The following is a 12,302-nucleotide window of genomic DNA, read 5'->3' as shown; positions in this document are numbered from 1 at the left end:
CCGTTGCCGCCTCCTGCCTCCTCGGCAACTGGCACCAGCCCTCTGCTAGGGCAGACACGCACCGGAAAGGGTGATCCCCTTCGGGAAGAGGGGGGTGGATTGGAAGGATCACGTTCTTCGAGGCCGCCGGCACTGCAGGAAGCGGGATCCGGGGTCGGAGAGAGAAACCGAGGGCGCGGGGCAAGGTACATACACGGCGGAAGGCTCAGCTCTCGTCTGGAGGGGTCTCTCTCTCTCCCCCACCCTCCCCCCCACTCCTCGACCGTGTGCGGGGCCCTGGGTGACTGACGTCAGAAGGAGCCGGCGGGATCGCCGGGAGAAAACCTGCCAACCCCCCGGCGCCGGCTGCTCACAGCTCCCTGCTGGGCCCGGGGACCAGAGCAGGCGAGGGGCGGGAGGCGGAGGGCTGCTGCTGCTGCTGGGCCGGAGCGCCCTGAAGGGAAGGGAGGAAGGGCCTCCCTCCGACGGCTTCCCGCGAAAGGCTTGGAGAGCGGAGTCGACATGGACCCTGGCAGGACGCTTAGAGCGCGCTGAGGAGGAGGAGGAGGAGGCCGCCCCCGCCGCCGCTGCTATCCTAATTTTAGCAGCCCGTTCTCTGCTGGGATAACATACGAGGCGCTCCAGAAGACCGGGGCGCGAGCAAGGGTAAGCGCCTCGCTACTCGGGTCGCGGGGCGGGCCGGTGTCGCCGGTTTGCGGATTCCACAGAGCTCCTGGTCTCGTAGTCTGTTGTAGTCCAAGGGGAGCTCGAAGCCTTCCCTCAATCGTTTTGGGAGACTCGGGGAAGGCTTCCCCTTTGCCCCCGCCCCAAACCCCACGTTGTTTATATACCCCCTTGGTTCTCCTCCACCACCACTCTAGAGGGCAGTCCTTAAATCTGGAAAGGGGGCGGAATCTGGAGTTCCTAACCCCACATCCAAGGGGATTTCTCTTGCGAATGAAAAAGCGAGGTTATCTGCTGGCCCGCAGAACGATCCGTCCGGCGAATCGCCTTGACCGATCGCCCGTCGGGTTTTGTCAGCCTGGAGGGATCCTGTCGCTCGCCGGGCAACCCCGGCCGGGCCCCGCCCTCTCTCTCCTTGGCTGCCTCGGCCTTTTCCCCCGTCGAAGTCGCCGCCGTCCCCGCGGCTTTCCTAATTGCAGCCTGGGCTTAGCCTTGAAGTTGCAAGTCCTTGACTTCTTTATACCTTGTATAAATTCTCGAGGGCTCCTGCGCTTCGTCAAATCTGACAAATATACCCGAAAATATAATTCCAAGGGGGTTACCTCATTTTGCATACTGCGAAGATGGAAATCAAACCAGAACTTCTTGCCAAGGGGAGACAGTTCTCGGGGCTGTCTAGTGTCAAGGCTGCAGGGGACAATTTCGTCTCCTGCGCGTTGTGGATCAGCATGACAAGAAACACGTCGGAACGTCGCTAATAAATGTTATATTTTTATGGAATTCGATTTTCTTTTTATAGCTGCAGCTACTTGATCCTGAAGTATTATTATAATATATATATGCAGTTGAAAAGGCTAACCTAATATTTCACAGGTGTATTTTTCTAGAGGTCATGTGACAAGAGCTTAAGGTCCAAATGATTTTTTCAGAGCGCTGATTTATCCGCCAGAACTCGAATAATTTGCCAAAAGTCTAGGAGGACTTTAGGAAGAACAAATAAAACTAAGAATGCATTACTCCAAAGAGAAATCAAGTAGGAAACCCGATGCCTTAAAAAGACGATTTTTCCTTTCTTTTTTTACATAGACCGAAATAACTGTTGGTTCTAGTTATTAAACTTCAAACAAACGGTTTAATAAAATAAATAGGAATTCAAACTGTCCACATTCAAAACCTAAATGGAAGCTATTTTATTAAACTGGAAATATCCATTTAAATAAAAATATATACACGATCAAAACTGTCCTGACTTAAATCCTAAATGAGATTTGTGTTATTGATAATGAAGCATGTACCTTCATTTCCCGTCCATGTACAGTAATTGCTGCCCTAGTTAAACGCTGAATATAATCCTCAGTTCCTCTTAGTAGAAATTAGTTCCGTGGCTTTCTTTGCACTCCTTGCACAGCTTAAGGCAGACTACTTTGCACAGCTTAAGGCAGAGTTTATGTAAGTTTCCAAGTATTAAAACATAGAAGAGGCTACATTATTTAAACAGAACTGACATCCAAGTATGTTTGTTCAGGACTTGAGTTTTACCTGAAAGTAAGTTCTATTTCTATCAAGGCTGGTTACTTTAAAAAAAAATAATTCAAAATCTGGGTGCCAGTCCCATAATCATTTTAAATCCAAACAAAACGGGGGTTTAAAATGGATTGTAGATTAGAGTAAAATAAAAATAAATAAAACAATCAGCCAAGCATTTGTCAACAGTTGTTGCCTTTGTTGTGAATAAAGCAGTAGCACCAAAAGAGAGAGAGAAGCTACCTGATGTACACTTCTGTATATGTGTGTACACACATCTGTGTCAAGGTTCTGAATCGGTTCCTGTCTAATTTGAGGTTAGACTAATATCTTTGGTTTCTTTGCATGTTATCCAATTCTTGTTACTATTACAGTGAGGGGAGCGGGGAGTAGATAGGTGTTGGTTGTGTGGTTTTCATTTTAATCTACACAGACACACACTCCTGAGATATGGTCCTAAACATACTCTGGGAGATATATCCCATGGAACTTACTTATGAGTAAACATATTAAGATTGAGTGGCAAACTACTTATGTTTAATAGTTCCATTCTGGATAATACAGTACTATGTGGACGGGTGAAATGTTATTTTATTTGGCTTTTGAAAAATTTAATTGCTTGCTAAGATAAGAAAGCGCCCAGCTGCAAATTCCCATAGTTTCCTAATCTTGTGTTTTCGTACTCGCGTTGCCCCCACCACCCCGCCCCATTCGGAAAACCTCGATCAAGTACGAAGAGCCCCGGGGAGAATCGGAAAAACGGGATATTCAGCTTCTGTAGTTTTGAATGTGGGGTTGGCAACCTGTCCAAGTCAGTAGGAAATCCACTCTTGGCTCTAGATTGCGCCAATGCAACCCGACTCTGTATGTTTACTCGGAAGTAATCGCACCGTGCTCAGAGGGACACAGAATAAGTGGGACATAGGACTGCATCCGCTCGCTTTATAAAATCTCCCTTTCCAGTGTGCGGGAAAGCAGCTTTTTGCTAAAATACAGCTTTCCAAGAGTGACCGTCAAACACTTGCCGCTGCCATTTGATTTTCTGTTTGGAGGGGAGCTATATTAACATACTTTGGGACAGAAGAGCCGACTTACCAATAAATCCCAGGCGTGATCCGCCAAACCTAATTCCTCCATTGATTTCCATTAAAGGTAGCTAAGCACGTGCCTAAACAGTGAAATCAGCGGGACCTAAGTGTCCCCTACTTGCAAGGGGTGGCTTGGGTATAGGCCCTTAAGAAAAGGCATTCAGCTGAAGTATTGGATGTGGGTTTTTCCATTAAAAATAATAATCGTGGTTTTGGTATAAATCTTATCTGTTTCACCCTTCCAGCATGCATGCATAGATATACACACATACAAGCATCCCCATGCGATTCATTTACGCTGTGTTTTGTTGTCTACACAGATTGTATTATGGAACTGGGTCTGCCCAAGAGTATCCCTCCCTATGTGGATTTAGGTAAGACAGTGTCTATTCGCTAGAGAAATTCGGAATAGCAGGGAAGCGGGGGAGGGGAGAGGAGAGGAGAGGAGAGGGGGGTCTTCCTGGGCATTAGGCTCCGCGTCGCTTTTAATACTCTAGTAAAGTCCATTGAGCCCTTTTTTAGTTGGGCGGATTTCTATAGGCACTAATTGAGGCGCGTTTCTTTTTATTTACTCTTGCCTCGCTATCTCTAACTCTGCGTGTGCTGCTGATTAACTCGGCTCTCTCTCCCCCCCCCCCAAAAAAAAGACTTTAAGGGAATATTTGACTCTCACCCCCCATCAAGTTGCTACTAGTGTTAAGATAAAGCGGGATGGTTTTTTTTCCCCAAATACAACTGCAAAGGCATCACCAGCCTTATCTGAGCTATTTCTTTGCGACGTTGTTTGCTCTCTGGACCCCATGACTGCAGGGAAGATAATGCATGGAGCTGGCACACGCTGATAAGAACTTGGAAGTATAAAGTCCCGTGGCTTTCTGACTTCCAGATCAACATGTTCAAGGTGGGGATGTTGTTTGGGTGCTGCGATCCTGCAAGTACTTGATCTCAAGGGGGAGGGGGAATCCAGCGGGGTTTTCATCAGGTCCAATGTGTGCAGGATCGCCTTCTACGAGGCTCCCTTTCCATAGAGTTTCGACTCGGGGAGAGTCAGTAAAAACAGTTTTATAATGATGATTAGATTTTATTTAAAAAAAACCAAACTCCTATAAAACTTTCTAGAGTGAATATACATACGGATCCGCAGCTCAACTCAGAACCCGAAAGGATTTTAGTCGATGCCGTGGTTAGCTCCGCTTAGCTGACTTGTGGATTGCACTTGTCTGGGTTCTGTTTTTCTTAATGGGGGTTTTATCGGGCGCGGACGAAGTTCTTGAAACATTTATAATTACCATTATTAAATATTGGTCGTTGACCGTTCTCCTCAGCAGAGTCACCGGGTTGTCAATTTAGCTGTGTTTAAAGGCATCTTGGGTTTGTTGGTTCTCCACAAAGGGTAATTATTTGTCTGATTTTTTTTTGTCGTTTGAAACAGGAAACATTCCTGGCTGGGTTTGCTCTGAGCACATTAAAAAGCCCCGTGCGTTATTAGAATACTCCAGCCTTTCAGGAAATGTCCCGTTTGGGGGGGGGGAGTGTTTCTCTCTCTCTCCCTCCCTCCCTCCCTCACCAAGCAAAATACTGCCAACAATTAAGAGGCTTGCTCGAATGAAACAAGGACAAGGGGGGTGGGTTGGAATACATGTTGGAAACACAACCCCGAGTGGCTCCGATTGCAGCTTCTTTTCAGCTTGGGAAGGCTCCCTAACGAATGAGAGAGGCTAGTGGTTCCTGCGCTTTTGATTGCACTGGATCAGAGGCATATTTTTTAATTCCGCCCTACAGAAGAAGAAGGGGGAAAAGCTCACCAAGTTCAGATGAAGAGATGCCCTGAGTAATATGAGCAGCCTGGTTAAAAAACTCCCCTGCCCTTTTCCTCCATCAATTAATCTGAAAAGCATGTTCCCAGAGGGGGCGAGCTAAGGAACGATATTATAGTTCTTTATCCTGCCCCTCCGGACGCTTCCGAAACTTCCCTTCTCTCCTGCTCTGAAGATAGTCAGAGCTTTTAAAGAAGAGAGCAACCCGCAGCTCGTGGACTCCAGGGCCCGCCTAAGATCAATAGATCTGCTCTGGTGTAAGTGTCCAGCGCTGCCTAACAGGGAAATTAGATGCGCGTTTTATTTCCCCCTGGAAAGCGAATCCTATTCCGTGCAGTGGGTCTTCAACACGCACAGGACCGGCCTGCAGCCGAAGTCGGAATGCAGCGCGTTCTACTGCAACGAAGCATCTCGATTTTGCAGCAATAAAGTCCCAGGCCTGCCAAGGAATTAGTGGTCGCCTCGAAGTGCGACCTAGAGCCGGGATTCGGAGCGCGTCGACTCAGAAGCCACTGAGTTGGGCGGGGTCCCTGCTACGTGCCTTCAGCCTCACGGTGTCCCAAATGGGATTCAATGTAGTTGTCCCGAAACTGAAGTGGCAGGCTGTCACTCGTGTATTTCAGCCCCAAGAGCTGCTTCTTTTAGTAGAAAGTGGAACTGTGGGACCTCTTTCCTTTTAAACGAATAGCAAGACAGACCACTATTGTCTACAGCAAGGATGAGGAAACCGGTGGGACCTCCAGATGTCGCAGGAGTACAGCTGTCACCCTCCCCCTGGCTGTCTGGACCCATCCACATCTGGAGGGCCAGAGGTTCCCCGTGGCTGGCCCGGCAGCGGCTCAGACAGGGGCCTTTCACAGCCCTTTGCCTGGCGATGGCGGGACTTGAACCTGGGACTGCATGCAAAGCAGATGCTCTTTTTATCTGATACTTCTTCCCACACGCGCTTTGCAATCCTCTCCTTTTCTCTTCCTCCTGGAAACGTCCAGGATCAGGACGCAAGAGAGCCCCAGCATCCTAACAAGAGGCGGAGGCCCCCCGAGAGAGGCTCAGCCATTGCGCTCTGGCGGCCTGGGGGCCCCGCAGTCACCCAGGCGCGCCTTAGGCAGGCAGGCAGGCCGGCTGTCCCGGTGCCAAGCGGAAACCCAGCTCGCTTTGCTGCAGAGGGAGGGGGAGGGGGGAGAGAAGGGCTTTTCTTTCTTCCCAGCTTTGGGAAGCACGTTCAAGCGGCGGGTGGAGGGGAGCGGGAGAGATCAGCGGCGGTTCCGGCAGCCAGTTGCTGCTCTTCGAAAAAGCCTTGGGGTGTCATTTGTATCTGTCAGGGAAAATTAAGCTTTCTGTTTTTTAGCCCGCGTTTTTGTCAGCTCTCCCAACGTTTAGTTGAGGGCCGCTGCCTTATTATTAAAGTCCCATCATCTGTTTGGACAGTAATATATTAAAGACGTTGCATCTGCGCAGCGCGCGATGCCTCATCCTATTACAGTCAGAGCTCCACACGAGTCCACACACACACACGCACTCTCTCAAATTCGTGCAGGTAGATCTTTGATCTGGTGCTCCCACACTGGGTCCCAGGGCTCGCGGAAGAGTGCATTTGCCACGTCTGAAGAGAGAGGGTGGGGGCTGAGACGGAGAAAGTAGGTGGTCCTCGCCCATTTATTTAACTAATCTGGGCTTTCTAGCTTGAATTTATCCACTTCTGAAGCTTAAAGCTGGAATGCCACTTGAATAAATAGCTCGCCCAGAGGCAAGTTTTGCAGACCAAGCTCCCGAGCAAATTCTTTTGTGTGGTTGTATGTCCCCCTTGCATTTTTTTTAAAAGGAGGGGAGTGGGATCCCGTCATGGGGCTAAAGGAGGGATTTTGCCCGAAGACAAGGATGACTGTGACTCAAATAGCAAGGCAAAGCTAGAAGGTGGGGGGTCATGCACAGCCCCCCCACCTTTCATGGATTGCGATAACGCAGTGGTGGTAGTTGTGAGGGAGTTGCTGAACTCCACACAGCGGAGTGGATGTTGCTTGTTGGGCTGTGCGTGTCAGGATGCGCTTTGATCAGCGAGGAGATTAGTTTTTCTCTTCTTGTGCACCCCCCAAGAGAGGGGGAAGTCCCTCAGTGCTTGGAGGGAGGAGGGCCTGTGGCTTATTGTTGTAGCCCCTGTAACTTTCCATTTCCTCCTTCTGGGCGACCCCCGCATGCCTGGGTTGGTCCTCGGACCTCTGGGACGCCTCTCCAAGCGCTTGGGCGCCGGTGTTGACCTGGCAGTGGTTTGTGTAAAGGGCCAGAAGTTGACCTCCAGTCCTGAGAGCCGCCATGCTCGAGGAAAACGACCAGCCTGCTTGTTCTCCCAACACACCCTTAACAAAAGCAGCCTCGCGCTTAAGTGCGTAAGCGTCGTCTAGCCATGTCAAGTGCCCACGAAGAGAGGGAGAGACTGTTTCTGGGGTCCTGAATCCCCCCCCCAAAAAAGTGCCTCCTTCTTCTTGAATGCTCCCCCTTTCCCTTCTTGCTGCGATCGCTTCCCAAGCCCAAAGCGCGTTGCCCTCCGCTTTGCATTGGCACCTCCGTCGTCGGGGGTGTTTTTATGTTGGCAAACGGCTCAGGGAGCTGTTTTATTGTCCCGTGTAAAATAAAAGGCTCTATAAAACCTGCCTCGCTCTGGATGGCTGCCACGGTGGTGGACGCTAGGGGCACCTGGAGCGGGGCAGGCGCCTTCTGCTCCTTCTCCGCCCTGGCTAGGATAGACCAGCCGGCGAAGGATCCGCCTGCGGGGCCCAAAGGCCACAGGTCCGCTTCCAAGGACGGGGCCGGTGTGATTCCCGCTCGCCCCCCATGCCATCCTCCGGGTCACCACAAGCACACCACCACCGCAGAGACGGGGTGGCAGGGCTGCAGGCCCAGTGCTGTTGGTGGAGGGCTGGGGCAGCTGAGCGGGCAGATCCGACGGCAGCGCGACCCGATCGCGCTTCTATAACGCTTTGGGCAAGTGGGAGAAAGAGGCCTGGAGGAGCCGCGCCCCTGGTACTCCATTAGCCTCGCCACCTCGGGGAGGCGCGCAGGGACTCGCGGCTTTAAGAAGAAGCAGGCTGCTTGCAAATCCTAAGAGCCGCCGCTCCGCCGCAAGGGTTCCCCTTCCCTAGGCTTCGATTTCAGCCTATATCTACGTCCCCATCCTTAGTAAACTCTATGCACCATCTTTATATTCAAGGCCACAATACGGTACATCTAGAGATTGTATGTAATGTGAAGGAGATTATGCGTTGAAATATTTTAGTTGATATTTTAGAATGTAAAATGCTATTTTATTTATTGATTGGTTTTACCTTGTGGGCTTATAGCCGAATAAAGTATTATCTATCCATCCATCTATCTATATCTATCTATCTATCTATCTATCTATCTATCTATCATCTCTATTATCTATCTATCTTCCCCCAATAAAGGCGTTGGGCATTGGTTCAGTTGTCTTTCGTGGGACTCGCGCCCTGATCCGACTGAAACAAATGGTTTGGAAATATAGTAAGTCGCCGTGGAACTGGTTTTCGAGGATCAGCTATACCTCGCAGCACTTATGAGGTCGGGAATCGGAGAGCTGCCCCTGGTTGGCGTGGCTCTGCAGTCCTCTCCAAGGCTAGCTGGGAATGAAGTCCCGCTTCACCCTCCCACGGGGACGGACTTCCAGATTTAAAAGGGCGCAAGATTTGGACCGACTTGGCGGGGGAATGAAGGCAGATTATGATCCACAAATAATGGGCGTCTGGAGCTGTCGCGGTGCTCGCATACGTGTCTTTGTCTCCTGGGTTTGGTGGCGCGAGATGCGAACTTCTCCCCGCCCCGCCCCCCCCACGCGGGACAGATTAAGTTTCAGTGCGCGCAATGGAGAGTCTCGTGGCAATCCGTGGGGTTAGTCTCCTGCCTTTCGGGCTTCGGTGAGACGTGGCTGGCGCTCATCCTCCCCTGGGACGCAGTTTGAACTGTGTGCTTTGCATGTGTGCGAGGAACTGCATTTAAACCAGGAGGAGGTCTTCGTTGGCGATTTAAGGCTTTAATAATTGTCTGATATTAGCTTTTGTCTGCTTTTTGTGAATTCAATACGTACCAGTCGCGTCCCATCCTACACCGTTAGTGTGCGCACCATTGAATGTTCTCCACCTCCCTCCTGGTTTCATTATTTGGGTTCCACAGCTCTGAGCAGACAAACCAGTTAATCCGAATTCGTTGTGTACAAAGTGAATTGATCCCATGCACATTTACCTCGGAGTGAGCGCCGTTGAATTCAGTGAGACTTACTTCTGCCTGAAGAGACCTAAGATTGCGCTACTGGTAGATTTCAAAGTCGAGGGTACAACCATTTAACCTCAAGCCAGCAGTGTGCTGTTTTATACTAATTTATGTAACTCTCAAATTAAAAAATAATAATGCAGAAGCAGAAAGTATTCCAAAACAGAATATAGTACTACTGATGCGAAGCTTAGAATAGTCCCCCCCCCCCCAGTTATAGATGAGAGAACGATAAATGAACAAAAAATGAGGGAGACCAAGAAAGGGACACAGCCATGTTGATGCCTTTCTTACAAGGTATATCCTTCCGGGGTTGGACTAGGTGACACTTGGGTTCCTTCCAACTCTACGGTTCTATGACCCTGAGATCAGGATAGACGCACAGTCCTAAGAAAATGTTTTAGGGAGTAGCCCCAGCGGGCTTACTTCGAAGTCAACATGTACAAGAGTGGTCTGTTAGGGGCCTGTCTAATACTCTCTTGGGAAAAATAGAGGACTCACTAGCGAGTCGTGCCCCATATTTTAAGATTATGAGCGCAATCGGAGAATAATTTACAACAGGTTTTTTTCAGATTAGGTCATGGGCGTAGCCAGGATTTTTGTTGGCGGGGCGGGACTTGGTATGGGGGGGCAGGGCTTTCATTAGGGGGCAGAACCGACGTGATTGGTCAGTTAGTTAAGTTGTTTTACTTGATCTAGGGGGCAATTGCCCCCCTGCCCCACCCTTTGCTGCACCCATGGATTATGTAAACGCACAGGTAAACTAAAGACTGCTGTCCTTAAGGAGTAAATTAAGGAGTAGCTCAATACATTTAGGAGGGCTTACTCCTATGCAACTATCCACAACTTTCTTCTCTTCCTTTTGCGCAGTTGTCTTCCTGCCGGCAAAATGGAGATTGTAAGATCCTTGGGGCAGGAACCCTTTATTTAGGTATTTATTTTGTTTGTCGCTCTGTAAAATCATTAAAAATAACAGCCAAGCAAGTCTTAGTTTAGAAGTAAAAGGCGTGCCTCAATAGTGAACAGAATGATGTAGGCCAACTCAAGTGCAGTTTGAAGCTTTATTCTGCCTTTCAATTTTTTAGTATCTCCCTCCTCCCGCTCCTTCCAGCCATTTTCCGAGCTGCACCTTCTTGTGCAGATAGAACTTATCTCTCCTGGCGAGATAGAAATGGCTATTGTTCTTGTTTGTTGTCTGGAAAAGGAGAATGGGCACATCATTCAACGGCACCCGCAGTCTCATTGTCTTCTTGATAAAACAGTTACATATTTTCCTTAGAAATCTTGGGGCATATTTTGCTTTGGCAAGCAGCGCACATACAGCTGGTGAGTCTGAAATGAGGGGGCTCAAGTTGCATAAATAATAATAATAAAAATGTTTCTCCCTAATTTCCTAACTCTCTGCTTCCTCCACGGGAGAGAGCACAGTCCCAAGGCAACCAACGTCCAAAAGTCTTCCTACGAGTTTTTTTTTTTTTTTGTTAGAACTCGCCATCCACGCGTACGTGTTTGTGTGCAATGAATTATACCGTATTAAGGATGCAATCCCGCTGAGAGAAAGTCCCATTAAACTCAGGGGGACTTACCTCTGAGTAGACATACATAGGCTTACCTTGTAATCCATTAACCAACTGTCCTCATTTGGAGACATATGCAACCAGAGCCTGTGCATTTTTTAAAAAAATGCGCGGATGTTAAGTCGCACTGAACCCAATGAAATTTACTCCCCAGTAACTGTCCATAAAGCATAACAATTTGGACAAGTTCTGTCGAGAGTTACGCATTCCCCCCCCCCCTTTCTCCTTTCTTGGCTGGAAGCGTTTCTTACGGAACCCAGTTGGTCTTGGCAATGTCTTGGGCAACCCAACGCAACGCAATACTCCTGCCGGAAAGGGAAACGCCCGACCAGGGCACAGGATTGCTTGCCGGAGTGAACCAGCTCAAGGACCATTTAAAACCACCTGATTAACTTGCACGTGTGAATTCGTCAATCGATTGTATCAGCCAGCGATTACTCTCAGCCCTGTTCCGGGCGCTTAGATTGTATCCAAACCAAAATCTCACCCTTGAGGTTCATGCAGCCATCCAACGCCTTTGCCCTACTGAAAACACGATGGACTGACTGGGAATATCAGTCAGTTAAAATATTGTTTGCTAAACGTCTGAGGAAATGAGGAGTTTTTATTGTTTTTAAAAACACAAAATAATATCCATGTCGTCCTAGGAGCGTTTGTGGAGCTTGTGCATCAGAAGACTGCCTAATATATAAACTAGTAGTTCATTATAATAGGCTTTTCCTTGGAATTTGAGAGGAAACGGTGTCACTTACTCTTTAACGATTTTCAATAATTTATCGGCGAAACATGAGTCTGTTTAGCGCTAATAAACCTGCAGAAAATCGAGGGGGGGTAGGCGGAATTCCACATTTTGCTGCCAGGTGGCTTTTAAGTGAGATCTAAGGGTTACTGTCCTGTGCATAATACCCTGTTTAGTAATCAGCTCTATATTATAACTTAACTGGTTTATGGATCGGGCTGTACAAGGTGGGCGGGGAGACTTTCTTTAAAAAGGAATCATCAAGTTTAAAAACACACACACATTGTGGGCTGCTAGTTTGAACATTAGAAAACAACTGAGAAATTAGCCGTCGCAAAACGACCAAGCGGCGGAGGGAAATCGCCCAGTCTGAACATTCATGGGATCCGAGTTAGACTTTATTGTAAAAACCCACAAATACATAGGCATACGGATCCAGAGCGCATAGGAGCTCCTGGACGTACAGATCCAGCTCAACAACTCTAGGTATTTTTCTTGTGCACAGATAGGGGGCGGGGGTCAGGCCTATTTGCAACCTTCCACAATTTTGGCTCAGAACAGCTCCAAGCAGCGCCATCCGGAAACCCCAAACCGCGTTTCACACGTACCACTTTTA

General features: G+C 48.7%; 1 protein-coding gene across 2 annotated transcripts in view; it reads left to right on the top strand.

The window, feature by feature from the left end:
- Nucleotides 1-325: 325 nt before the first annotated feature.
- The window catches only part of PITX1 (paired like homeodomain 1), a 43,726-nt gene continuing 31,749 nt past the window's right edge, over nt 326-12,302 (top strand). Inside the window, exons 1-2 of one of the 2 annotated variants that reach the window (XM_081894445.1) lie at nt 326-645; nt 3,596-3,649. In XM_081894445.1, the coding sequence (XP_081750571.1) occupies nt 3,604-3,649 (46 nt within the window). In that variant the 5' untranslated portion in view covers nt 326-645; nt 3,596-3,603. The remainder of the gene's footprint in view (nt 646-3,595; nt 3,650-12,302) is intronic. The other variant, XM_081894447.1, reaches the window with a different exon arrangement.

This window comes from Podarcis melisellensis (assembly GCF_964234715.1).
Source record: "Podarcis melisellensis genome assembly, chromosome: 2".
Classification (NCBI taxonomy): domain Eukaryota; kingdom Metazoa; phylum Chordata; class Lepidosauria; order Squamata; family Lacertidae; genus Podarcis; species Podarcis melisellensis.
Note: the sequence above shows the minus strand (reverse complement) of the source record. Positions and strands in the feature narration are given on the sequence as shown.